The sequence below is a fragment of the Synchiropus splendidus genome, chromosome 16 (assembly GCF_027744825.2).
Source record: "Synchiropus splendidus isolate RoL2022-P1 chromosome 16, RoL_Sspl_1.0, whole genome shotgun sequence".
In the NCBI taxonomy this organism is placed as follows: Eukaryota; Metazoa; Chordata; class Actinopteri; order Syngnathiformes; family Callionymidae; genus Synchiropus; species Synchiropus splendidus.
Window position 1 is genome coordinate 20,735,001 of NC_071349.1, and position 23,606 is coordinate 20,758,606.

At 61.5% G+C, this 23,606-nt stretch overlaps 5 protein-coding genes across 14 annotated transcripts in view; 2 read left to right on the top strand and 3 right to left on the bottom strand.

The window, feature by feature from the left end:
• LOC128747241 (dynein axonemal heavy chain 12-like) overlaps positions 1-11,451 on the bottom strand; it is a 19,954-nt gene extending 8,503 nt beyond the window's left edge. For 2 of the 4 annotated variants that reach the window (XM_053844983.1, XM_053844982.1), the window contains exons 1-44: positions 11,225-11,451; positions 11,034-11,160; positions 10,790-10,973; positions 10,297-10,546; positions 10,033-10,231; positions 9,787-9,966; positions 9,559-9,712; positions 9,407-9,498; positions 9,169-9,347; positions 8,964-9,099; positions 8,777-8,902; positions 8,527-8,661; positions 8,273-8,466; positions 8,034-8,211; positions 7,786-7,971; positions 7,514-7,714; positions 7,256-7,450; positions 7,071-7,192; positions 6,803-6,938; positions 6,594-6,740; positions 6,079-6,534; positions 5,865-6,017; positions 5,472-5,711; positions 5,165-5,410; positions 4,961-5,095; positions 4,778-4,887; positions 4,503-4,686; positions 4,180-4,320; positions 3,954-4,037; positions 3,678-3,866; positions 3,496-3,615; positions 3,195-3,383; positions 2,868-3,013; positions 2,673-2,811; positions 2,444-2,610; positions 2,119-2,374; positions 1,763-2,059; positions 1,521-1,699; positions 1,260-1,452; positions 767-1,177; positions 571-704; positions 349-511; positions 204-284; positions 1-146 (exon numbers count right to left, since the gene is read on the bottom strand). The exon at positions 1-146 is cut by the window's left edge and continues 31 nt beyond it. In XM_053844983.1, coding sequence (XP_053700958.1) covers positions 1-146; positions 204-284; positions 349-511; positions 571-704; positions 767-1,177; positions 1,260-1,452; positions 1,521-1,699; positions 1,763-2,059; positions 2,119-2,374; positions 2,444-2,610; positions 2,673-2,811; positions 2,868-3,013; positions 3,195-3,383; positions 3,496-3,615; positions 3,678-3,866; positions 3,954-4,037; positions 4,180-4,320; positions 4,503-4,686; positions 4,778-4,887; positions 4,961-5,095; positions 5,165-5,410; positions 5,472-5,711; positions 5,865-6,017; positions 6,079-6,534; positions 6,594-6,740; positions 6,803-6,938; positions 7,071-7,192; positions 7,256-7,450; positions 7,514-7,714; positions 7,786-7,971; positions 8,034-8,211; positions 8,273-8,466; positions 8,527-8,661; positions 8,777-8,902; positions 8,964-9,099; positions 9,169-9,347; positions 9,407-9,498; positions 9,559-9,712; positions 9,787-9,966; positions 10,033-10,231; positions 10,297-10,546; positions 10,790-10,973; positions 11,034-11,160; positions 11,225-11,295 — 7,751 coding nt within the window. In that variant the 5' untranslated portion in view covers positions 11,296-11,451. The remainder of the gene's footprint in view (positions 147-203; positions 285-348; positions 512-570; positions 705-766; positions 1,178-1,259; positions 1,453-1,520; positions 1,700-1,762; positions 2,060-2,118; positions 2,375-2,443; positions 2,611-2,672; positions 2,812-2,867; positions 3,014-3,194; positions 3,384-3,495; positions 3,616-3,677; positions 3,867-3,953; positions 4,038-4,179; positions 4,321-4,502; positions 4,687-4,777; positions 4,888-4,960; positions 5,096-5,164; positions 5,411-5,471; positions 5,712-5,864; positions 6,018-6,078; positions 6,535-6,593; positions 6,741-6,802; positions 6,939-7,070; positions 7,193-7,255; positions 7,451-7,513; positions 7,715-7,785; positions 7,972-8,033; positions 8,212-8,272; positions 8,467-8,526; positions 8,662-8,776; positions 8,903-8,963; positions 9,100-9,168; positions 9,348-9,406; positions 9,499-9,558; positions 9,713-9,786; positions 9,967-10,032; positions 10,232-10,296; positions 10,547-10,789; positions 10,974-11,033; positions 11,161-11,224) is intronic. The other 2 variants (XM_053844985.1, XM_053844984.1) reach the window with 2 other exon arrangements.
• A 1,162-nt stretch (positions 11,452-12,613) lies between these two features.
• LOC128747260 (dynein regulatory complex subunit 2-like) lies at positions 12,614-15,145 on the bottom strand. 3 transcript variants are annotated; one of them, XM_053845033.1, is made up of 7 exons: positions 14,479-15,145; positions 14,245-14,412; positions 14,010-14,179; positions 13,577-13,943; positions 13,204-13,410; positions 13,065-13,136; positions 12,614-12,969 (listed from the first exon to the last, which is right to left on the bottom strand). In XM_053845033.1, exons 1-7 carry the CDS (start codon positions 14,578-14,580, stop codon positions 12,751-12,753), a joined length of 1,305 nt encoding a protein of 434 aa, XP_053701008.1. In that variant the 5' UTR covers positions 14,581-15,145; the 3' UTR covers positions 12,614-12,750. The 3 variants fall into 3 exon arrangements, with proteins under 3 accessions (XP_053701008.1, XP_053701007.1, XP_053701006.1); XM_053845032.1 differs by having other exon boundaries at positions 13,577-13,732; positions 13,793-14,179; XM_053845031.1 differs by having other exon boundaries at positions 13,577-14,179.
• LOC128747264 (dynein regulatory complex subunit 2-like) lies at positions 14,606-17,547 on the top strand. Of its 2 annotated transcripts, XM_053845042.1 has the most exons (8): positions 14,606-14,939; positions 15,084-15,177; positions 15,249-15,586; positions 15,653-15,803; positions 15,864-16,019; positions 16,199-16,405; positions 16,467-16,598; positions 16,662-17,547. In XM_053845042.1, exons 2-8 carry the CDS (start codon positions 15,094-15,096, stop codon positions 16,824-16,826), a joined length of 1,233 nt encoding a protein of 410 aa, XP_053701017.1. In that variant the 5' UTR covers positions 14,606-14,939; positions 15,084-15,093; the 3' UTR covers positions 16,827-17,547. The 2 variants fall into 2 exon arrangements, with proteins under 2 accessions (XP_053701017.1, XP_053701016.1); XM_053845041.1 differs by having other exon boundaries at positions 15,653-16,019.
• strn3 (striatin, calmodulin binding protein 3) lies at positions 16,897-22,713 on the bottom strand. The gene is made up of 16 exons (XM_053845017.1): positions 22,279-22,713; positions 21,055-21,158; positions 20,910-20,983; positions 20,766-20,844; positions 20,526-20,687; positions 20,358-20,460; positions 20,165-20,300; positions 19,953-20,092; positions 19,716-19,894; positions 19,601-19,648; positions 19,168-19,289; positions 18,911-19,078; positions 18,568-18,708; positions 18,412-18,510; positions 18,113-18,199; positions 16,897-18,046 (listed from the first exon to the last, which is right to left on the bottom strand). Exons 1-16 carry the CDS (start codon positions 22,531-22,533, stop codon positions 17,877-17,879), a joined length of 2,067 nt encoding a protein of 688 aa, XP_053700992.1. The 5' UTR covers positions 22,534-22,713; the 3' UTR covers positions 16,897-17,876.
• ap4s1 (adaptor related protein complex 4 subunit sigma 1) overlaps positions 21,821-23,606 on the top strand; it is a 79,884-nt gene continuing 78,098 nt past the window's right edge. For 3 of the 4 annotated variants that reach the window (XM_053845060.1, XM_053845057.1, XM_053845061.1), the window contains exon 1: positions 21,821-23,592. In XM_053845060.1, the coding sequence (XP_053701035.1) occupies positions 23,455-23,592 (138 nt within the window). In that variant the 5' untranslated portion in view covers positions 21,821-23,454. The remainder of the gene's footprint in view (positions 23,593-23,606) is intronic. The other variant, XM_053845058.1, reaches the window with a different exon arrangement.

Consider the following 23,606-nt stretch of genomic DNA (forward strand, 5'->3'; position numbering starts at 1 on the left):
TCCAGAGCCGGAATGGCCTGGGCCAAGTCGCTCTCACATTCCTTCTTCAGAGCCTGAGCCGCGTCAGCCTGTAGCGTCGCTGCTTCTTCGTCCACGCGCACCACTCTGCTCTTGGCTTCCACTTGCTCAGACTCCACCTGGATCACCTGCACAGGAGGTCAGCGCAGGCCCAGCTGGCAGCCCCAGCTCAGGCAGCGCTTCACCTTCATGATGGCGCTGTTCTCCTCCCTGGCCAGCTCCAGTCTGGGCCGCAGCTCCAGCAGTTCCTTCTTCATCTCTCCCACCTGTGAGGTCAGCCGTGCCCACACGTCTCTGCAGCAGGACCGAGGGCCGGACAGCAGCACTCACCTGAGACTCGGCCAGGGCCAGTTTGTCCAGGCCGCCGACGTATCGCAGCTTGGCCTTCAGCACGGCCTCTTGCTTCTGCGTCAGGAGCAGACCAAAGGCCTCCATCAGCTCCAGGAATGAGGTGGGCGTCACGTAGTTGTGTCGTCCCAGGTCCGTCAGGAACCTGCAGCGATGGCGGAGGTGAACGCGTGCTCCAGCCACTCACAGGCCTGCGGCTCGCACCGGTCGGAGAGCTGCTTGGCAGATGTGTGGAAGCTTTTGCAGATGGGAATGATGTTCTGCCTCAGCTCTGCACTCATCTGAAGCGTCACCAGAAACGACTCTGCCACTCGCTCCAGCGCCTCCTCGGGCCACGGCTGCCGGGACACAGACGGGACGGTGAGTCACGGCAGACTCCGGGCGGGACCAGCCTCGCTACCTGGAACCAGTCAATGGTGCAGCAGTTGATCAGTGAGGGGAAGTGTCTCAAGCGGTTCCTGAAGGCGTCGCCCACTGGACTGAAGGCCACGATCACGTGGAGGTTCTGCCGACAGCGCTCAACGAAGAAGGCGAAGAGACTCAGGGGACTCAGGTCCAGGTTCTGGCTGCCGAGCTGAGCAGCAGGGCGGACGGCCTGCAGGGGGGCGACGGTGAGGCGGCGAGCCATTGATGGCCGTTTCGGACTCACCTCCAAGATCTCCTGCTTCTCGTCTGGAGCAAACAGATCGGGGACCTCGCCGGTGTTAAGCAGACCGTCCACGTCCTCAAGGAAGTCCTCGTCGGTGATCTGAGCGTCGGTCAAGAGAAACACACTCTTCTGACCTTTGATGCCAGCGTTCCTCAGAAGCATCTGCGGTTTCAGGACAGTGTCGGGACAGAACAAGTGAGCGGCTGGTTCCTGAGGAAACGTGCAGCGCCTGGCAGCAGTGGACCTTCAGGTCGTCCCTCCATTCCACGCTACTGTAGCTCTTGGAGACCTTGGGTTGGAAGACCGTCATGTGCGCCATGAAAGCAGCCAGGCGAGTGACGGACTGCCGGCCGCTCCCTCCCACCCCCACCAAGAGGGCGTTTCCTGCCGGCTGCTTCAACACCCGGCTGACGCGGGACAGGTGCTGCAGGACGTAGCTGGCACAACATGAACAGGGGTTCAGACGCCGACACCCCACCGCACACAGCTCTCAGCTCGGATTTACCGGAAGATCACCAGATTCATGCGGCTCCTCTGGGTCTGGTTGTAGTTGTCCAGACAGGCCTGAACCACATCAGCGAAACCATCCATGGAGAGGACCTCGGAGTACGGGCGCGCATCCCCCTCCAGATCTGGACTCATGTAGTCGCCGAACAAGAGGTCCTGCAGGTCGCTCTCCACCAGCTGAGCACAGAGCAGGCGGCTGAGTCTCAGCGCGGGGGCTCCTGGGCGCCGTCACTCACTCACTTCACTTCCTCGCCTCAGGTGGCCCAACAGCTGCTCCACAGACTCTTCGAAGTGCTTCTTGACAAGTCGGGACACCAGCTGGAAGAGCCAGGTCCGGTCCGAGTCGTCCACCAGCCGGTCGTGGTAAACTCGAAACACCTCATGGACAAACAGGCGCGTCATCGTACGCTTGTTCTCCAGCGACTCCTTCTTGAGCAGCAAACAGCCGCGCACCACCCGCGAGAAGTCGCGCAGGTTGAAGGTGTAGTGGGACTTGGCGGGCGTGGGGAGCAGGTGCCGCGTGGCGCTCTGGTGCACCTGGCAGAATCGCAGGAGTTTGTGTGAGACCATCTGATCCATATGCTGCAATGACTCACCTCCAGAGTCGCCAGCACAATCTGCTTCCCAACAGAGAAGAACTCGGGAGGGAAGCGCTGGGTCTTCAGGTGGAGGCTGACAATGGTGGAGAAGATCCGGACCATGGCGCCATCGTCAAAAGGGTTTATGCTGAAAATGTTAAAGTGCCGCAGGAAGCGAGGCGTCACAGCGTTCCTCCCACCACCAGGGGGACCCATTGCTGCAACCAGCTGAAGGTCCACCAGCGTGATCCGCGACGTGTCCTTCAGGTCGTACCTTGTAAAAGAGAGACGGCAGGGGGTTCGGCTGGTGACGGCGCGCAAGGCGCAAGCAGAGCAGTCTCACCAGTGGCCATGGTCCACGTGCTGACGCAGCAGCTCCACCACCGGCTGCGCGCCGGAGGGCTCCGGCGCCGGCATGTTCAGGTCGTCCACAAAGAGCACACACTTCCGTCCTGCCGGCGGCCCCAACACACCTTTCCTTCTCTTGTCCAGCCTGGACACGATGAGCTTCTGGAAGAGAGTCCGCATCAGCGGCGCAGCCCCGAGGGGCCGAGGCAGGCGGGTCAGCTGACCTGCGTTTGGTTCGCCCCGCTACGAGCCGAGAAGCTGAGGAAGAAGGGTGAGAAGCGTTCTGGGTCCAGATCCTTCAGCAGCTTCTGCTTCACGTACACCGACTTCCCAGTTCCAGTGGGACCCACCAGCAGGAGAGGACTACAGAGACCACCCTCAGTCAACAGGAAGGACTGACAGGAAATGATGTCACCTACTGTCCGTGTTTGATGCACAGATCCATGAGGAAGGAATATCGCAGCGTATCCACGGTGGGAACGATGATGTCTCGGCCGCACTCGTCCGACAGCTGCACATCTTGGATGCCGTCCTTCCAATGAACCCAGCGGCCTCTCCCTAGGAACTGAACCACCGCGGACCTTAGCAAAGAAGGCGCGGCCGAGGAGCCCACAGAAAGCAGCACAGGGACACAGCTGGCACACGCCGGCTCGGGGTGCAGTTAGCTCCCCGCCCGCCCAGTCCAGCCATTAGTTTGAGTCCGGATCTGAAGGTTTAGAGTGCTGAGACGGCGCCCCCTCAGGTACCTCGTAGTAGTATTCGTAGAGCGTGTCCTTCTCCTCCAGGGGACACGTCCACTTCCCCACCGTGGCAGGGATGGGACAACCCTCGGTTCTTCCCTTCACCGTGGCTCTCACAAAGTCGCTGAACCTGTCTCTGCCTTCGGCGTCGCAGCAGCCACCGACGGACCAGAGCAGCGAGAACACAAACGCCGCCTGCCACAGCAGCACAGGACATCTCAGAGCACACTCACCCGCCGGAGTGACAATCTCTCTGAGAGAAGAGCCACAACAAACGCCGCTCCGTTTGAGGTGGAAGGTGGTTCACCAGTGTCCAGGTGTGCAGGTCTCTGGCCGAGGGACTGGTTTGGAGCGGTTCTGTGAGGACCATCTGGAAGAGTCGACACAGAGACACCACCAGGCCGCTGCTGCTGGTGGACACCACTTCCTGGACACACAGACCACTGTCAGAGAGACGGCGGCGGTCCTGGGCTGGGGAGGGGGACTCACCCTGCAGTGTCGCCGCAGCAGCCTGAAGGCGGGTGGCAGGAGCCAGCTGAAGAGGTCCAGCAGCAGTGAAGCACTCTCCGGCTTCTGGAGCCCCACAGGAAGTCCTCCGATCCAAGAGTCCACCAGGGGCCGCCAGCCTAGCTGAGCAGGTTCCATGTAGACCATCCCACAGCGGCTGACGGTGGCAGGCTGCAGAGAGAGCTCCCAGTGAGGACCAGGACCTGCGCTGCTCTGCGCCGGCTCCCCCATCGGCACGGGAGATCTGGGCTACGTTACCGAGGCCTGGTCGAGGTCTTGCGTCTCAAAGATGAGACTCATGCGGCGGGACATCTGGATGATCTCGCCACTCATCAGACACAGCTGCGGAGGGAAACCAGCGGTCCGTCATGTGACTGGCAAATGTGTTTCTCGCTCTCACTTCAGGAGTGAGACCAGTGAGGTCCGAGCGAGCTGAGAAACACATTCGCCAGTGGAGCTCCACGGTTGGCCTGCCCGATCGGACCTTCTTGTTGTCATCCAGAACCGTGTTCATGCTCTCGATCCACAGCGTGTCCACCGGGCCGTCGAACACCACCCACCGGCGCTCGGGCCTATCAGCCGACGCAAACTCCCGGAAAGTATTCGCCACAATTCCGTCGGCCCACTGACAGGAGAAGCACAAGTCAGGAGTCACACCGACCGGCTCAGACACAGCAGAGCCCCTCTGCTCATGTCGAGAAAGGAGTGGGAAAGAAGGAGAAGACGGCACGCTGACCAGAAGGTTGAAGGGCTGGACCTTACTGCCACCGTGCTGCCACACAGGTGGAGTCTGGACTGCTGCAGTACCTCATGAGAAACGGGGTCAAACTGCCCGAACAGCTGGCCCATGGTAACGGACTTTGGGTTGAGGGTCCTGAAGACCACGGCCTCTTCGTCACCCAGGCCATGCTGCTTCATCAGAGTCAGAGCCGCTGCCAGAACGTGAAGCACCGTTGTTTTTCCGGCAAAGGGGGCGCCCACCAGCATGAACCTGCCGGAACATCAGTGTGGACATTTGTTAGCTTGAGCCAGCTGGCGCTTGTGTGTCCTCGGAAGCAGACGGTTTTCCCTTTGACACAAACCCGTGACGGACGCTCATCATTTCGTAGGTCTGGATCAACTTCTGGAGAAACACAGGTGTCGGCTGAACCTTGTGAGTCCTGCAGGCGTCTTCAGCCGCCACCAGCAACGACTGACTCACACAAACGCACGGCGTTGACGTTGGAGAGGAAAGAGCCGACTCCGCACACAGGCCCAACACCTACGTCTCTAGGTCTGACCTGGTGTCCGGCCTGGGGAAGAGAAACTCCGGGGAACAGGTCGCTGGTGATTCCGTGGAAGAGAGGAACGTCGTGGGAGAGGAACTTGGGCTCGTTCACGTCCTTGATGGACCGGAGCAGCTGCGGAGGTCACAGCGGAGGTTAGAGGCCGCTCCCCCGACGCCGACACCCCCGCTGGTCAGGTCGTACCAGAAGGTCCTCGTTCTCCTCCGGGTGAGTCAGCTTCAGGTTTCCTGCCGCCACCAGCACAGCCTTGACCGCCCGCATCCCATAGTCATAATGGAACTGTGAGGAGAGCTGCTCGGAGCAGAGTCGGTAGGTCATCACGATCTTCACCGACAGCGGCTTGGCGTCGAGGAAGCCGTACGAGTACAGCGAGATCTCCGCGATCAGGGCGTAGTTGGGAACCATCATGGCCACTGTCCGGAACAGAACCTGCCAAAGACCCAGAACCAACAGTCCACAGAAGCTCCCACTTGTGCATGCTGAAAGTCACCTTGAGGTTATCGGGAAGCTCAGAGCGTCCAGTGTAGCCCGGATTCATGGTGATGGACACAAAGCAGTTGGGGTTGAGTTTCAGGCTCGTCCCCTCGAACTGGAAGATGTCAAGTCTGGACTCGATGGCCCGCTGTATGCAGAGAACCTGCTGGGCCACCACTGACAGAACCTCCAGCTCGATGCGGTTGAACTCGTCCAAGCAGGCCCACGCTCCAGAGGACGCCAGACCTTTGAAGAACTGAGCCCAGAGGACTTGTGTTATCAATGCTCTTCAGCTACACGCACCAGCCTCAGCCCCTCCCACGCCGCCAGTCACATCCTCAGTGAACGGACCGCACATGTCACACGTCAGTTTGCATACAAGAAGAGAGGAGACCACGCCAGGCCCTACTTTGCCCATGGCCAGGTAGTCCAGACCGTCGGAGCAGTTGAAGACCACGCACTGGACCGCCAGGGCTTTGGCCAGATCTTTGGTGGTCTCTGTCTTCCCAGTCCCCGCCGGACCTTCTGGGGCCCCACCCAGATTCATGGAGAAAGCTCCTATCTACAAGAAGACCAGTGCATGAGAGCGGACCAGAGTGGGACGCCCGGGTGAGCTCACGTACCAGGGTTCGGTAGCAGCGGTCAGTCAGCGGCGTGATGACCAGACGGGGCGAGTTTCCAAGGTACTCGTACGCGTACTTCACATCGCAGTTGATGATCAGGACACGGACATTCTCCTGGGTCCAGTAGTAGCGCAGCTGAGCGAGCCAGTGAAAGTCCGTCTCCTCGGTCACACCTCTCTCCATCAGCTCCATGACCACATCCCGGGCATGGACATCCATGGTGACCAGCGCGCCCAGAGTGATCCGGATCTGTGTGGGCAGTTTTCCACGCACCACTTCTACAATGTCCCTCAGCTGCTCTTGCTGTTGCCTGTAGTAGCCCCGCAGACCCTGTGGAGCGGGCCCTGCTCTGATGGCCTCATGGACCTCCAGAGTCCAGTAGATCTGGGAGGTGCACAGAACCACCTGCCCGGGCCACTCCTGCACCCAGCGGACCCTCTGCTTCTGACTGTAGTCCTGTGAAGAACAGAGAGGTTGAGGCTTATGCTGGCGTTTGAGCTTCATGGAAGTCTCACCTCTCTGGACCGTGCCACCACATCCCGGACACTGCAGATCATGGCGTCCTCCACCTGCAGCAGCCACTTCTCGACGGAACCTTGGGCCTGAGATGTGGAGACCTTCTGGACCAGCTCCACCCGCTCGCCCTCGCTGCTCAACATGGCCTGGAAGAAGCAGACCTTGCAGCACAGAATTCTGCAGGGCTGAGCAGATTTGACCTTCTCACCTGGATGTCAAGGTCAGGCAGGAACTCTAGTCTGGAAATACCCTCGAAGCATTTCTTCAGGTGTGGCTGGACTCTCAATGGGTCTTTGGTCTCAGACAGGATCTCTAACATTTCATCATTGGACAGGAAGAAGAACCTGCAGCAAGAGACCGGAACAAGCCGCACAACCAAGCTCTTAGCAGGTCACTGGGATCTGCCGTCAGCCAAATGGACAAATCCTGCGGGACCAGAGCCGGTGGTCGGGCTGCGCTGAAGTCGGGACATGTACCGTGGGAAGAAGAGACGCTTCTTCTCCAAATAGGCGTTCAGTCCCTTCATGATGTTCTCCAGCATCACACTGCAGTTCTGGAGCTTCTCCAGGAGGCCTGGTTCAGAGGCAGCGGACAGGATCTACAGAGACAGGCCGTCATGACCAGCTTCGCCCCTTCAGTCCAAGTGTGCCACCAGGCTGACCTTGGCGTCCTGGGCGCATCGCCTCATCAGGTCCCGCCAGCTCCTGTCCACGCTCTGGAAGAGCTGCCCCTCTTCTGGGATCTGCTGCAGGATGTCCTGTGAGGAGAAGACCGGCTCCAGGTACAGCCACTGGGCCTGGACCTTCAGCCACTCGTCCAGTGTCTCCTGCAGCAGAAGCAGACGGGCCTCCCACCTCTGCGGCGTTTAGTCAGATCAGGTCAGATTCCTCGCGGCAGAATTCCGAGTCGCCGGACTCACCTTGACCCGGGTCTGAAAGGGCTTGATGAAGGGGGACGTTCTGATGGTCTGGCTCTTCACCAGTTGGTCGTCCAGTAGAGCCTGGACCTCATCCGGTGAGGTCAGGATGTCCACCCCAGTCTCCCTGTAGGGCTGCAGGTGAAAGGTCACGTCTCCCCAAGCGTCCTCCATGTTGTCCATGGTGCGTTCCAGCGAGAACTCCTGTAGCACAGCCAGCAGGACCCCGCTGAGACCGGGAGCCGCCACCTCCTCCTCCACCTGTCTGGACCCACCTTGGAGGCGGTGGCACTGATGGACTGGAACTGGTCCAGATGAGCGCTCAGATTCTTCATCAGCACTTTCCGCAGTGTTGTGCTGGAGTCCGGTGTGACGTCATCACCGACGACCTCTGACATCATGGTCCAGTGACGTGGTCTGATCCCAGGGTGACACAGGAGGGACACCAGAGGGAGGTGATCCTACGGAGGCAAAGCCACGTCAGCGTGATGGCGCCACTCGCCCTCCCTCCGTGTGGATGCACCTTGAACTCCTGGACCTGGTCCAGGACAGCAGAACAGAGGCTCAGCATGGGACTGGGCACACTGCTGTTCTGCCGCTGCTGGAAGGCCTTCGTCATCTTGAAGGTCTCTCTGTGGAACTCATCCACCTTGGCTGCCATGTTCTCTCCATTCAGGTGCAGGAAGGGGCCATCCATCCACCTGAGGGGTGGAGTTCAGCAGAGCCACCTCCAGACCCGGGACAGGTGGGCGAGACCGGTACCTGTGCTGCGTTCGCTGCCAGGTCAGAATCAGCCCAAACAGCTTCTGGTACGGCTCGATGGCCTCCTTGAAGGTCTGGACGTCTGGATACTGGGACGGCTGCAGCTGATAGAAGTCCTCCTCCCTGTTTATGCAGGCCGCCTCCTCCTCGGCCTCCAGGAGCAGCTTCTGGATTGTCCTGACGTCCGATACGTACTGATGGAGAGGCGCGTGTTAGCAGTGGGACGCAGCGCCAGCCGCGGTGGCTTTGCTCACCTGCTCCATCAGCTGGAGCTCGGAGTAACGCGGCAGGTCAGCCATTCTTCGTCTCAGCTTCTCCAGCCGGAGCTGCAGCTGCTGCCGTCTGTCCATCAGCTGGCGCTGCCCCGCCCCCTTGGCTTCTTCCACCACCTCAGGAGAAGAGAGAGACAACTGCATCAGCCGGTGGCTCCTGAGGCTCCAGTGAGCAAGACGCCTCCTGGATGGAGGGTGTCGAAGCTGTGCCAATGCTAACGGTGTCACCCACCCGAGCGCCGCGCTCAAACACCTGTCGGATCTCACAGGGCCACAGGAAGAGCCTGGCGTTGAGCTGCCGGTCTTCAGGGTCCAGGCCTCGGACTTGGAGAAGGAAGAGCAGTCTGCGGGAGGCACCCTGTCACAGAGCGGGCCTGGTTTAGGAGCCTCACAGGCCAGTCTCAGAATGAAGGACCCACCGTGATCCGGCCCTGGAGACCCTCCACCGTCCTGCTGGCCGTCTCCTCCAGGTACTTTGCCAGCCCAGCGATGTCCTCGGTGGTTAGGGGAACCTTCAGGGCTCTGTCTCGGACGAGCTCCAACTCTGCACAGATCCTGGCGGGGCACCAGAGAGGTCCAGTCAAAACACGCGACCCGGCACCGCACCCGAGGCCTCAAACTCACTGCAGCGCTTCCTCGCGGTGTCGGACCAGCAGGTTCTTTAGCAGGCGCTCAGTTAAGTCCTGGGCCGTGGCCCTCAGACCCTGGATCAGCTCCCCACAGTGCAGGTGGACCATTTTGAAGCCAACTGTCTCAGGGAGGCTCATGAGGGTCTTGGACAGAGCCTGGAGCTCTTCCACCTGCTGCGACACACCACCACAGACGGCGCTCACACACACTCGCACCTGGCTCAGGAGCTTACCCCGACATAGTCCTCCAGGGATGGTTCTCCAGTCACAAAGTTCTCCACTCGGCGCCGGGCTGACCCATCCACCAGCCAGCTGAAGCGCCTCACTGCCGCCACACACCAGCAGAGTCAGGCCGGTCACGTGAGCGCAGAAGCCTCCCACTCACCGAGGCTGTGGAAGTGCTGCTCCGGTTCCTCCAGGTTCCTGCACACCACCGACCTCACAGTGAGCCGGGCCTCAGTCAGAACCTCGTCTGGGACGTTGGCCTCCACAAACTCTGAGGCGCTGGGTGACAACCAGGACCGGACCGTCTGGACTCTCTGTGGGCCGGTGACATCGCCATCATCCTCATCCTCAGCTTCATCATCATCATCATCATCATCATCATCATCACCTGCAGCGTGCTGGCAACGCAGTCAAGGATCTCCAGGAGCGTGACCTGGACGTCTCCTGGACTCGGATAAATGTCCATCTTCTGGTGGTCAAAGGTCAAGGTCATTCTCAGGAGAGGAAGGTCGCCGGACTGGAAGACGTCCACGAGCTCCTGAACACTCCTGCACAGAAGCCATTTGATCTGCGGCCCAGAGGGGCAGGTGAGACTGAGCCTGCGCTTCCGACCCGTGACTTCACCCTCCCTCACCTGGTTGGACAGCAGGGTGGTGGCGCACTTGTGGAAGCTTTGGAGCCTCTCCTCCCTCAGCAGCGGCGCCGCCGTGTCTCTGCGGGTCAGCAGGTGCACCACTTTAGGGAACCAGCTGCTGGTGAGCTGCTCCTCCAGACGCCTGCACTCCAGCGCCGCCCGCTTCACCAGGACCCGACAGTCCAGGGGCCCCGACTCCCTTGGAGCAGACAGACTGTCACACGCAGAAGGCTCCCGGTCCAGACCAGGGGGGTCTGACTTCACCTGTAGCTGCTGAGTCGGACCAGAACCAGAGGGGAGAAGGTGGCCTGGCAGAGCTCCAGCAGCCTCTGCATGACGGGATGAAGAGCGTGAAGGTCCGTCTCCATGGCTCGCCGCACGCTGAGGAACTTCTGCCGCCAGGTGGCGCAGCCGTCCCCGGCTCTGGAACACAGCACTCCTGACCTCCGGGCTGGAGGATACCTGAGCTGCGACCCGCTCCCGCTCTCTTCTGGGTCCTTCAGCACCGTGTCCACTAGACAGAGGACGTGACGTCTGTCTCTCTGGCCGTGTGAGGGCCTCTTCAGGCCATGACCCTTTCCCCAGCCTCCTCCCCCCACCCTCCGCCCCCCAGCACACATGGCAAACCTGAACCTGGACTCTACACCACACTATGTTAAGTCTTCATCCTCAGATTGAGGCTTAGCCTTGTGGGGTCCGGCAGAAGGATAGACATGCTTCAGCACGCACGCACACACACACACACACACACACACACCCGTGTGCTTCATCATGACGGCCTGGAAGTCCCGGCTGACTTCTCCACAGAGGTCCAGGAGGAGGCCGCCTCGGGGCTCTCGGAGCTGGGCCGGAACCCGGCCGGACACCGAGTCCAGCCACGAGGGAGGGACGGCGGCGACAGCACGCGCCTCCACCAGCTGCTTGAGAGTCAGGAAGTGCCTCTGCAGACAGAGTCCAGGCTCAGTGCAGCTCCTGTTGGATCTGGGCTCAGGCGAGCTCACCTGCCGGCGCCGCTCGAGCAGGGCAGACCCAGAGTCGGAGTCAGGCCAGCGGGCGCTTACCGCGAGGGGGCGGTGTGGAGCGGGACTGTCTCGGGCCAGCCTGTGGAGCTCCAGAGCTCGGGTGACCCTGGAACACAGACAGAGCTGAGTGCAGCTGGACGAACATCTCAGCCACCGGTGAAGGCCAGTACATGTGGCGGCGCCGGTCGAGCGCTCTGCTCCCGCGCTTCTCCGCTGCCGCCGCACTTCTGCTCTCCTCCATGTGGAGGCGCCACAACACCGCGCGAAGATTCCACTGAACTGCGGCAGCTGTGGGGGCGTCCCCGGTGAGTCCCGGCGGAGTCGGACCCGAGCTGAGCTGCAGACGTTCCACGGCTCTGCTGCGTGAGGAAGAGGAGAGAGTCCACGCACGCCACTCGCCTGGAGCTCCTCCTGCGCTGGTTTACTGCCTGGTCACCATGGCAACGCTGACGCAGTCTTGTTGACGCCTCGTCACCATGGCGACCAGCGGACCTCCACCGAGGTGAGCGCCCCCCTCAGGTGCCAGGTGGTGGTCGGATGGTGAGGAGGCGGTGGACCCACTGAGGACTTCCACTACAAAGAGGCTCTGCGCCGTCTGCTTTTTATTGAAGCCCATCACACGTCAGCCCCCCGAACACTGTGCCACTCCACACAGACATGATGGATGCCGGGCAGTAAAGGGTCTGATGGCTGTCTGGGCGCACGACATGCTTCAGAAGCAACTTCTCAAACTCCCACAACACTGGGGTGAGCAGCTTCAGCTGCAGGAAAATGGTGCTGGGGAACAGGAGCGCAGTGCAGCTCTGCGGTCCGGGACTCGCGACGTGTGCGGGTGTTTGATAGCTCAGGTGTTTTCTCCTTTATTAGGCTGATAAACACCTGACTTTATTGACAGACAGAGTTGCTTCACTGCAGTCACTGTTCTCACCGCTGTGATCTGCAGCTGTCACTGCATGAGGAGCACAGTGAGGAGGAAAGAGTGACTGAAGATCACCAGACCATTCATGGATCACTTCTGACGTCTGGATCTGGACTTCACTGACTGAAACCTTCTCCATCCTCAGTCATCTCTCTCACTGTGGTCAAGGTGTCGTGAGAGCAGCGAGGACCAATCCAGAGGCTCCGTATTACGCAGCTTGTTTCTGCTGTTTCCTTGTAAAACAAACATGACGAGACTCTCTCATGTTTAGTTTTGGCTGTGAGACGCCACATTCTGTTAAAGCTGTGGCTCAGCTCCGTCATCCGTTCAGTTCTGAGGTGACCAAGACTCATCATGTGAAGAAGTGACAGAGACATGAGGAGGTCAAGCCGGTGTTGGTCAATCGGTTGTGGAGCGGCTCAAGACGACCTGCTTCATCGTAGCACGTCACAAACCAGCTCCTCTGCGCCCCCCAGTGTGGCCAACTCCCCAGCATCAGACGCAGCGAACAGTAGCGAGAGGAGCGAGCGGTCCAGTCCAACCGTGGGAGCGGCGGTGGGGGGTCTGGGTTTTATTGTTGAGATATTTGTTCGGAGCTGTAGTCCAAGACCTATAGCTTGCTTTTTTACTTTGTGCGTCTTTATTGTGCTGTAGTTCAACCAAAGCTTTTTATTTCGTTTCTATTTAAAAAACAAAACAAGGCAGCGACAGCAGGGGGCGCAGTGGACCCACCCGAGACAGAAGCCACAGTGTGAAAAGACATTCCTGAGCCGCGCGTCAGAGCGCGTTTCTGACGGCGAGCGCTGCCTCGATGACGGTGTGGCGCCTCGCGGGCTCGGTGGGAGCCGCGGTGGTGGGAGCGGCGCCGATGACCAGCAGGGCGTGGTGGCTGAGCGTCATGGAGTCGAGCCGCTGACGCAGCACCGTCCTCAGATGCTGGTTCTCCTGCCGCAGAAGCTCTCGCTGCTCCTGCAGAAGCTCTCGCCGCAGCAGAACCTGGTGGTGGAGCAGCGGCCGGAAGCGCCAAGGAAGACAGGAAGAGGGGGTCACGTGACTTTGCAGTGGCGCCTCCTGCTGACCGTCGTCACTACCTTCACGTCGGCCTTCGGTTCTTCTGGCTGGAGCTTCTGACATGACTCCAGCGCTGCTAGCACCTTCTCCCCCTGGTGGTGAAGCAGAGAAGAGTCAGAGCGCATCACGGCTCTGAAGCGTTGGTCAGCGGATGGTCACCATGGCGACGGCAGACTTGAGTCGTCTGGACACCGAGTCACTGACGACTGCCAGCTCCTTCAGCTTCTTCTGCGCCGCTTGTCGATCCCGGAGGAGACGCCGTCGCAGCGTGGGCAGGTGGTGATCGACAGCTGAGAGCCTCTCTGTCAGGAGGATGTTCTCCAGCTCCATGCTGCCGATCTTCTGCTGCAGGTCGCTGACCTCCGTCTGCAACAGGAAGCAGAGCGTCGGTGGTGGAGCCGTCTGGAAGCAGCTCTCCAGCGCCGACGGGCGTCCTGGGCCCGGCAGGGTCTGCACCCGCTCCAGGAGCTGGCTGAAGAAGCCGCCTCCCGCACCAGCGCCGCCCGCCCTCACGCTTCCCAAAGCCTGTCACCTTCAGCTTCTTCTTGCAGGTGTTCTTCACGGTGACCACGCGCTGGCCCTTGCGCTCCGGGCCCTTGGACTCGGAGTCCTGCTGCTGCTTGGCCTCCTGGTTCTGACGGATCTTGTCGTTCAGCATCTCAAAGTTGCTCTGGGCCAGAACCGCCGCCTGCAGAGACACAGGTCCAGGCTGAGGAGCGGCAGGGAGAGCCAGGCGCCACGCCTCTACCTGCTCCTGCCGGGCCACCTCCAGGACGGCCATGCTCTCCCCGTACAGCTGGTGCAGCTCCTCCTTCTCGGCCCGGTGCTTCTGCTCCAGAGCGAAGCGGACGTCCTCCCAGTCGGCCTCCTTCAGCAGACACTGGGCCACGATGTGACTCCTGAGGAGGAAGCAGAGCGCAGGTCCGGAGGTGGGCAGGCGGCCCCGGGGTGGGCGCCGCTCCCACCTCTCTGAGAGGAACCTGCGGCGCAGGCTCTCCAGACAGCTCTGCCAGCGCCGCTGCACCGCGGCCGCGCACTGCTCCTGCAGCCGCCGCAGACGCTGCAGGTTCTGCAGGTGAAGGCGGCGCCCGCAGGCCACCTGACGCTCCGCCTCCCGCAGCTCCCGCTCCAGGCCCTGCATGATGGCCACCGGAAGTGCGTCAGCACAGACAGGACGCGTCTGATGACCGGCGCCAGCACCTTGATGACGCTGTCCAGGTGGTCCAGTTGCCGGTCGGAGTCCTGCTGCAGGGTGATGACGTCATCGCGCAGCTCCTGGCTCCGTGCTTGTCGCGCGAGCGTCTGCCAGGCCGCGCGCAGCTTCTGCCGGTTCACCAGCGAGTTGCGCTCCTCCTTCTGCAGCTTGTCCTGCGCACACGCACACGCGCCGCTCAGGCACCTGGGCAGCTGCGGCTCGGGGACGCGGTCGCTCACCCTGAGGAACAGCGTCAGCAGCTCCTCCTTCCTCCGCAGCTGCTGCTGCTCCGCCTGCTGCCTCTGCAGCCTGCTGCCTGCTCGGGGGCCCTTCCTCGGCATCGCTCCGGCCGCCGAGCACCTGAGCTCGGCTGAGTTTCCGCAGGTCGCCTGCACGCACCAGCTGAACCGACCGCGGCCTTCGAGTCAAACACTCGGCCCACAAGTCAGCAGGGACCCGATGGTGCCGCGGACCGGACCTCTGACCGGACTCGAGTCGAGGCAGCGTCTGCTGCTCCGTTGCCACGGCGACGGCCTGATCCATATGCATGACCTGGAGGCGGGGCTTCACGGGAGCGCGCGCCGTTTCCTTTGATCGGTCGTCAGCTCCTGGAAGAGCGCGTATAAAGAGCGCCGCCCTCTGCGCGAGGATGAAAGCGCCATCACCGGATTCAGGTTGGACCGCGCGCCACACACTACAGGTGAGTCCAGACATCAGCATCCCACCGCTGACACCACTGGCGCGTCTGCGCACCTGCCGGACCGGAAGTGAGTCCCAGACGGGACGTCACCGACGGCGGAGCAGATCCGCTCGGAGGCGTGTGAACCAATGTTTGTGGCTGCAGAGACGCCAAGATGCCCAAGAAGAAGAAGGACAAGGGGAAGAAGCAGGACGAGGACGGACTCAGCAAGGAGGAGCGGATGACCCTGCTGCTGAAGGTCCGAGGGGCGGAGGGCGCCTGCAGGTCACCGGGGGCCGACGCGTGTGTGTGTGTGTGTGTGTGTCGCAGGACAAGCTGCAGACGGAGGAGAAACACTCCTTCCTCAACCGCAAGAGGCTGAACCTGACCTGGCAGGCGCTGGTCCGCAAAACCCGCTGCGAGGACCTGCTGGACGAGCTGATCACACTCAAGCAGGAGTCGGACCGTCGACTGGACGACCTGGAGGCCATCATGCAGGGCCTGGAGCGGGAGCTGCGGGAGGCGGAGCGTCAGGTGGCCTGCGGGCGCCGCCTTCACCTGCAGAACCTGCAGCGTCTGCGGCGGCTGCAGGAGCAGTGCGCGGCCGCGGTGCAGCGGCGCTGGCAGAGCTGTCTGGAGAGCCTGCGCCGCAGGTTCCTCTCAGAGAGGTGGGAGCGGCGCCCACCCCGGGGCCGCCTGCCCACCTCCGGACCTGCGCTCTGCTTCCTCCTCAGGAGTCACATCGTGGCCCAGTGTCTGCTGAAGGAGGCCGACTGGGAGGACGTCCGCTTCGCTCTGGAGCAGAAGCACCGGGCCGAGAAGGAGGAGCTGCACCAGCTGTACGGGGAGAGCATGGCCGTCCTGGAGGTGGCCCGGCAGGAGCAGGTAGAGGCGTGGCGCCTGGCTCTCCCTGCCGCTCCTCAGCCTGGACCTGTGTCTCTGCAGGCGGCGGTTCTGGCCCAGAGCAACTTTGAGATGCTGAACGACAAGATCCGTCAGAACCAGGAGGCCAAGCAGCAGCAGGACTCCGAGTCCAAGGGCCCGGAGCGCAAGGGCCAGCGCGTGGTCACCGTGAAGAACACCTGCAAGAAGAAGCTGAAGGTGACAGGCTTTGGGAAGCGTGAGGGCGGGCGGCGCTGGTGCGGGAGGCGGCTTCTTCAGCCAGCTCCTGGAGCGGGTGCAGACCCTGCCGGGCCCAGCACGCCCGCCGGCGCTGAAGGGGGGGACACGTGCTTCCAGGTCCGAGGTCTTCTGGACCAGTGGTCCGCTCCCTGTTGCAGACGGCGGTCAGTGACCTGCAGCTGAAGCTGGAGAACATCGAGCTGGACAACCTGGTCCTGGCTGAGCAGCTGACAGCCGTCGCCCACCACACGCCGCTGCTCCGCCGGCAGCTGGCTCAAGATCGGAAGGTGGCGAAGAAGAAGCTGACGGAGCTCACCGTCATCAGTGACGCCGTGGCCAAGCGCCTGAAGGCCGCCATCGCCGCGGTGAGACCCGGCCGCACGCACCGACGGCGGCTTCCTGTGCTGACCTGGCTGTCGCCACCAGGGGGAAAAGGTTCTGTCGGTGGTCCAGCTGTGTGAGAAACTGGAGCGAGAACAAGGAACCTTCTTCACCGCCTGCACGACCACCACCACCTGGCCCGCGCATGCGCTGCCGCCGGAGCCCCGGGACGCCGAGGTAGTCGCCGCTGCCGCCGAGGCGCCTCAGGTGACCCCCTCTGACCGAGCCCTCTCAACACAGGAGTTCCCGCAGCTGCGGAGCCTCCGGCGCCGACACGCCGTGGCCTCGCTGCAGCAGGACGCGCTGAGGCAGCGGCAAGGAGCTCTGGCGCAGGAGAACCGGCAGCTGAAGACGCTGCTGGGCCGCCGCCTGGACGCCATGGTGCTGAGCGGCCGCAGCTGCTGAGCAGCACCCAGCTGGTCATAATGTTACCCCCGCTAGAGCACCACCTGCAGGTGAACGGGGGATCATTCCCTTTCATATTAGACATTTTATTTACAGTTCAACACTCTCTGTCTGTTGGCCACCATACAACCGTTCAGAGCTCAGATTTCCTCCTAAAGCCAGAACAGAATTACAAAACTCGTCAAAACAACCTTTTTTTTTTCTCCATTTTTCGGAAGACTAGAAAAAATACTTTGATTTTTCGGGTCATGCAGTTACACAAACAGGTACACAGAAGCAGCTAAAAATAAAAAAGAGTTGAAATCCCGAGTTAGAAAAATAAAATCACCTTTGGAGGAAGAATTAAAAACAAAGCGAAACCTGAAAACTGCAGGGCAGCCGAGGGCCGGCGGCCAATCAGCCGGCAGCGTTGCTGGAGGAAGTCTCTGATTGGACAGTTTCTCCTGAAGAAGAGGGGGGGGGACAACCTGCCTGGGTGTCACATGACCCGCGGCCACCACGGTCAATAAATAATGGACTCCTGTGGTGTCGAGAGCTTGTGAGCAACGAAACATGGATTTATTTCCTCCAAGGTCCAGTGATGTCACTTCCTGCCCTGGTTTGAGCTGCGACCTTGAACCGTGGTTTGGGCCATTCTGGCTGCTCCGGACGACCCGCACTTCCTGTCTCCTCAGTCGCGTTCTGAAGTCCTGAAACCTTGGCGGCCGTGCCTTCAGCGCCGTCAGAGCTACGGATCACCAGACCAGCGGCAGAGACGAGGAAGTTCTGCTGAAGGTGCCGATGGTGGCAGAGTGAAGATGTTTTGATACAAACAAGCATCACCTGTGGCGGCAGGAAGTGACATCACAGCACGACAGACGTCCCAGGTGGAAGCTGCGGACCCATGTCAGTTGGAGCAGAGGAGGTGGGCGGGGCCTGTGGTTTCAGTCAGGAGCCTTGTTGCTCTCAGTCCCCGGCGCGTGTGTGTGTGCGTGCATGTGTGTGTCCTCACACTGGAGGTCAGCGAGTCAGTGGTGCTCTCTCTCTCTCTCGCTCGCCCTCCTGGGGGCGCTACATGTAGACCCGGGCCAGAGCGTCGGCGCCGGCCGAGGCGATGTAGGCCTTGGAGGGGTGGAAGGCCACGTCGTAGATGGCCTCCTCGCTCTTCTTGCGGTGCGCCGTGATCTCCTGCACGCACGTCTTGCTGTCCAGGTTCCACAGCCGCAGCGAGCAGTCGTGACCTGCCGAGCGGCCAGCGTTAGCCGGGTTAGCCGCGCGGAAACACCCGCCCGCCCATGCACACTTACTTCCCGACATCAGGTAGATGCCGTTGGGATCCACAGCCAGGCTGGTCACGGCGTCCAGGTGCGCCACCATGGCGTGGATGACCTTCCCTGTGGAGGAGACATGCGTCGCGTGGAAGTGATGCTCTTCTGGTTAGCTCCAGTTACAGCTAGCTCTAGTGCTAGCTCTAGTGAGCTAGCTAGCATCTGAGCATCACTTCCACAGCGTCAGGCCAGACGTCCCCGCTGTGGGAGGACTACTGAACACCCGGGGGGCCATGGGGGAGCAGGAGAAGACGGTTAGTTTCAGCGACAAAGCTCACCTGACTTGTTGTCGAAGAACTTGATGTGCCGATCTTCGTGAGCCGTGATGGTGACGGGCAGCGTGGGGTGACTCACCACCTTGTTGATGTGATGACACCCTGGAGAGCCAGAGGTCAGAGCGGGGGGTGGGGGGTGTGGGCCTGAGTGTCACTTACTGCCTTCTCCCTGTCCCTTCAAAACCAGAGAATTCTGGGACGTCTCCAAGTCGTACACCACCACGTCACCGCTGTTGAAGGACACCACCATGTGGGCGGGGTCACAACCGTTGAAGTCCACTGACGTGGGCGTGCCGTGCTCTGCGTACACACACACACACACACACACACACACACACACACACACACACACACACACACACACACACACACACACACACACACACACACACACACACACACACACACACACACACACACACACACACACACACACACACACACACACACAGGTCAGGAGCGGTCTGGGCGGGTCCAGGTCCAGGTCCAGGTCCAGTCTCACCTCGGTTGCTGTTGAAAGTGCTGATGCAGGGCTTCTTCTCCTGAGGGTTCCACAGTTTGACCGTGCCGTCGGCGGAGCAGGACAGGAGGCGGCTCTTGATACCACTGTAGGCCAAACCCCAGACCGCGTCCGAGTGCTCTGTCCAGGTCCCTGCCAGGACGCTGGAGTCTGGGCCCAGACCAGGACATCTTTGGTCTTCAGCGCCAGCGAGCGAGCGAGCGTGTGTGTGTGTGTGCGTGAGAGAGAGAGAGAGCTACCGTAGGTGTCGTAAGGGTCCACGTTAGAACTGGGGATGTTCCACCACTGGATGGTTGAGTCCAGTCCTCCACTGAAACACTGCTCGCCGCTACACGTCATTGCCAATGACAAGACCGGACCACTGGAGGGAGCCAGAGAGAGGTGAGCGGCACCGCTTCACTTCACACTTCTGGAATCACCAGCGACACTGGACCATGATCACGACATTCCTCTCAAACAGTGCTCTCAATGTTTCCACCACCATCACCAGCCATGATCAAACATCAGAAGACCCCCTGCGTTCAGCTGTGGAAATGCTTTGCCACGCTGGTGAGGACCAAGCCTCCCGGGGTCCAGAGTCCTGGTTCTGGTTAGCCATGTGTTTTGGATGGTTAAGCAGAGGGGGACAGTCTCTCTCTGTGTGAGTGAGTGAGTGTGTGTGTGTGCTCTTACTCGTGCGCTCTGAAAGTGTAGACGGGCTCCACATCCAGGGCTGCGTTCCTGTGCGAGCAAGAGAGACAGGGTGAAGACGCGGCACCGGAGGAGGCCAGTGGCAGGCGCCGCCTACTTCTTGGCGGGGACCGTCTTGTTCAGGTTCCAGAGTTTGAGCGTGTGGTCCTCGGAGACGCTGACCAGGCAGGGCTCCACCGGATGGAAGGCCAGGGCGCGGACGCCGTCGAAGTGGCTCCTCAGGGTGTACTTGGGGTTCCAGGTCTTCCTGAAGGAAGACTCCTTATTGGACGGCAGCTGTGGGAAGAGGCGCGGTCAGCGGCGGGGAGGCAGGCGGGCGGGCGGGGACACTCACGTCGTAGCTGAAGTCCGTGTCGTCATTGGCCACCGTGAGGTCGGCGAGGTCACCCAGGCCCAGCACGCTCTCCAGGGCGTGGTCTGCGCCCCCGAGCAGGAAGGACTTGGCCCCGCCTCCTGTGAAGGGCAGCGGCTCCGCTGCGGACCAGAACCACACCTCAGTACGCGGCACGGCCCAGACGGCGGGCGCCATGCGGCCGCGGGCCTCACCCCACTCCGTCCCGTCCCCGGAGCTGCGGGCCTCGCCCGCCCCCTCGCCGTCCTCCGCCGTCACCAGGAAGTCAAACTCCTTCAGCGCCTCCTCCGTGTCGGCCTCGTCCTCCGACGCCAAGCCCTCGTTCCCCACCTGGCGGGAGCGTGGAGCGTTGGTGGCGCCGGCGAGCACCCCCCGGTCCCCGCTCACCTTGCTCTTGTGTTTCTTCACTTCTCCTTCCTCATCCTCGTCTTCATCGCTGTCCTCCGTGTTCTCCAGGAAGTTGAACGTCTCCAGAACATCCCCGGGACTCCTGGACACACACGCAGGCCGGGTCAGCGCGGCTGACCTTTGACCCTCAGCCCTCAGCGCCCTCACCTCTTGCCATCCTTCCGTCTCTCGGTTCCGTTGATCAGGTGCTGCAGGCTCTTGTTCTCCACTGAGCCGTTCTGTTCCGAGCCCGACAGGCCCAGCAGAGAGCGGACCCTCTGGGTGCGGACGTCCAGGATGGTGTCCGTGTAGCCCACCTCCTGCAGGTACCTGCGCGCGCACACACAAAGGCAGCAGGTGAGGGGCGGGCGGGGCGGGGCGGGGCGGGCGGGGTCACACGGCTCTTACTGTCGCAGCAGCTGCCGTCCTTGTTTCCAGGTCAGCTGACTGTTGGCCGGCACTGCCGGAGCCTCCGACTCTTTGGTGTCTGGAGCACAAGTGCACAAGCGTGTCAGGCCAGGAGCCTCACCTGAGTGGGGTTCTGCTTCTGACCTGACTCAAAGCTGGGCGTCTTCACGTCGGCCTGGCTGAGCTCAGTTCCGTATTTCAGCTTGTGATACTTGGCTCTGCAACACAGAAGAAGGTGCCTGAGGCTGGGAGGGAGGTGGCGCGGCGGCGGCGGCGGCCAGGGCCTCACCTCTCCTGCTTCAGAGCAAACTCCAACATCTTGATTCTTCTGACCAGGTCGTTCTTCAAGTTCTCCTGACCTTTGCGCTCCCCCTGCAGGAACGCTATCCTGGCCTGTAGAGGGCGACATCAAGAGGTGAGCCAGACGCTGCTCCTCCTGGACCGTGGCTGTCTGTCCTCTCCTCCACCCGTCTGTCTGCGCGCAGCTGCTGAAACCAGACACTGACCTCCTCCACTATTTTTAGTTCCCGTGATGAGGAGACAAAAGGAGACGTCGGAGCAGCTGCTGACACCGGACCCTGCCCGAGTCCACTATTTTTACCGGCTGCGGCTGGTCAGCCGGCGTCACCAGGGCAACAGCGCAGCATCACGCGGTCACTGGGGCTTCCCCCACAACACGCCAACATCGGTCACTTCCTGCGGAACGTTGTGATGGTCAGGTGATCAGAACCACGGGGTCAGGAGGGGAGGCCGAGTCCCACCCGGTCCACATGAATCACGATGAGGTCAGAGCCAGTCTGTGTGTGGACGTCATCCGTCTATGAATACGCCTGCTATTTCAGGACGCTCCATTTGAGCTCTGAGCCGGGCGGGCGCGCTGCCGGCCCGGCGGGTCAGAGGCCGCTCTGCTCCACGTCTCTGCCGAATTCTCCTCCCGCTGAAGTGTCGTCATGGCGACCGCGGGTCGCCCCACAGACACACAAGTCTGTTGTCATGGGGACAGACAGACAGCACACCTGACGTCACTTCCCCTGAGGTGTTCAGCGGGGTGATAAGAGAGACTCCTGACCACTGCCACGACGAGGACGCCGCACCGCAGTCACATGACACCGCGCGGACCTCCGGTCTTTGTTTGGAAGTGTTGAATCCAAACACACGTGTGCGACTCGCAGGTTCATGTGATGAACTCGAGTTTCCTCCCTTCTGCCGTGTCCTCAGGAAGCTGGTCAGCGCCTCTGCGCTGGTTCCGCTCGTCTGAGCTGGAGCCCAGAGGAGCCGGACCTGCGCTGCTCCGAGGAGGAGGCGGATGACGGGGCCGTGAACGCGCGGGGCCGTGCTGGCGGCTCGCGCGTTAGCCGCTGTGGACCGGACTCGCTGCGCACCACTCGAGTTTGTTGACATGACTCGAGCGCGAGCGTGTGTCGGGTGAGCGTGAGACAGGCGCAGAGCGACAGACAGGAGCGAGCCCGTGTTGTTGTTGTTGTTGGCGATGCTAACGGCGCTAGCGGCTAACCTGGAGCTCGGCCCTCTCCACCTCCCAGTGCGCTCTCTCCACCTCGAACCGGGCCCACTCGTGCTGGATGTAGTGCAGGATGCCGGGGATGGTATAGTGCTGCTGCTGCTGCTGCTGCGGTGGCGGCGGCTGCTGCTGCGGCGGCGGCGGCCGCGGCAGCTCGTCCGGCGGCTGCGGGGCCGTGGCCGCGCCGTTGTTCCCCGGCTGCTGAGGCTGCCGAGGGGCGACCCCTCCTCCGCCGGACAGCTCGTCCATGTTTTCTCCTCCTCAATGGGGAAAGTGGAAGCCAAGTCCCCGGTGTTCCGTCTCCACTCCGAGCCTGTCGCGCGGGCTCCTCGGAGCACTGCGGTGCGAGCGGCTAACAGGAGCAGGGAGAGTCGGCGCAGTGTGTGGCGCTACCCGGCCGCCATTACTGCCGCCTGTCCGTCCGTCTGTCTGTCGCGCGCTCGCTCGCTCACCCCTCCCTCCCCCCACTCACCCTCTCACTCACCTGTCGCTCGGCAGAAGCAACTTTTCACTCTTTGCCACCAAGGCGTCTCAAAAGGACCCGATTCCGTCAGTAAAAGCAACATGTTTTCTCCGAAGGGAATCGCAGAAAAGTGTCAGTCGGATGTTGTGAACGAGTTTGTTTGCTGCCATTCCAATGCTCAACCCAGTCGCCCCCCCCCCCCGTGAGGCCGCAGATTTTCACCAATTCATCAGCTAAACCGTGAAAGCGGTTTTTCCGAAGCTCTTGAACGCAACACGCGGTGGGAGGCGAGTGTGCGCATGCGCGGCTCGTGCAAGCCGCTGCTGGGAGCCGTGAGTCACAGCTTCGGATTTATCTTCTTCTTCATCTTCTTTTACCGAGCGTTTTAAAGCCAAGTGTCAACTGTGATTCGCACCGACTGTAGTTGGACCTGATCCCGGGGAGAAAGTTACGCGTGACTCTGGAGGTCAGCTGTTAGCCGTGTTAGCTCGATGCTAACGGTTGGAGATGCACCGTGTGGCCTGTGGGGTTGAGCCGTTGTTTTGCGAATGCGCGTGTTTTGTCCTCAGATCCGCATGTCTGGATCCGAGCTTCGCCCAGACGCGCCGGACGTCCGTGGATGTTGACCAGGAGCAGGAAGTGGTCAGTGGCAGCGGACGCGTGAACGCGCTCGGACCCGTGTCGCGCGCGCGTGTGTGTTGCAGGTGATGATCAAGTTCGTCATCATGGTGAACCGCCAGGGCCGAGTCCGGCTCTCCCGGTTCTATCAGCAGGTGGACCGGAAGCGGCGCGCCGCCCTGGAGGCCGACGTGGTGCGGTGCTGTCTGAGCCGCCGGCGGGACCAGGTGACGTCACCACA

Excerpts from the sequence above, each read along its gene's own strand:
- LOC128747264 (XM_053845041.1), top strand. The coding sequence starts at position 15,094 with ATGCCCAAGAAGAAGAAGGACAAGGGGAAGAAGCAGGACGAGGACGGA. Across the intron at positions 16,020-16,198 it reads CCTGCAAGAAGAAGCTGAAG|ACGGCGGTCAGTGACCTGCA; the intron begins GTGACAGGCTTT and ends TCCCTGTTGCAG. Across the intron at positions 16,406-16,466 it reads TGAAGGCCGCCATCGCCGCG|GGGGAAAAGGTTCTGTCGGT; the intron begins GTGAGACCCGGC and ends TGTCGCCACCAG.
- strn3 (XM_053845017.1), bottom strand. The coding sequence starts at position 22,533 with ATGGACGAGCTGTCCGGCGGAGGAGGGGTCGCCCCTCGGCAGCCTCAG. Across the intron at positions 18,709-18,910 it reads CACTTTCAACAGCAACCGAG|AGCACGGCACGCCCACGTCA; the intron begins GTGAGACTGGAC and ends GTGTGTACGCAG. Across the intron at positions 18,200-18,411 it reads GTTCTTCGACAACAAGTCAG|GGAAGGTCATCCACGCCATG; the intron begins GTGAGCTTTGTC and ends TCTCCTCCACAG.
- LOC128747260 (XM_053845031.1), bottom strand. The coding sequence starts at position 14,580 with ATGCCGAGGAAGGGCCCCCGAGCAGGCAGCAGGCTGCAGAGGCAGCAG. Across the intron at positions 13,411-13,576 it reads CCTGCAAGAAGAAGCTGAAG|ACGGAGGTCAGCGACCTGCA; the intron begins GTGACAGGCTTT and ends TTCCTGTTGCAG. Across the intron at positions 12,970-13,064 it reads AACCGAAGGCCGACGTGAAG|GTTCTGCTGCGGCGAGAGCT; the intron begins GTAGTGACGACG and ends CTCCACCACCAG.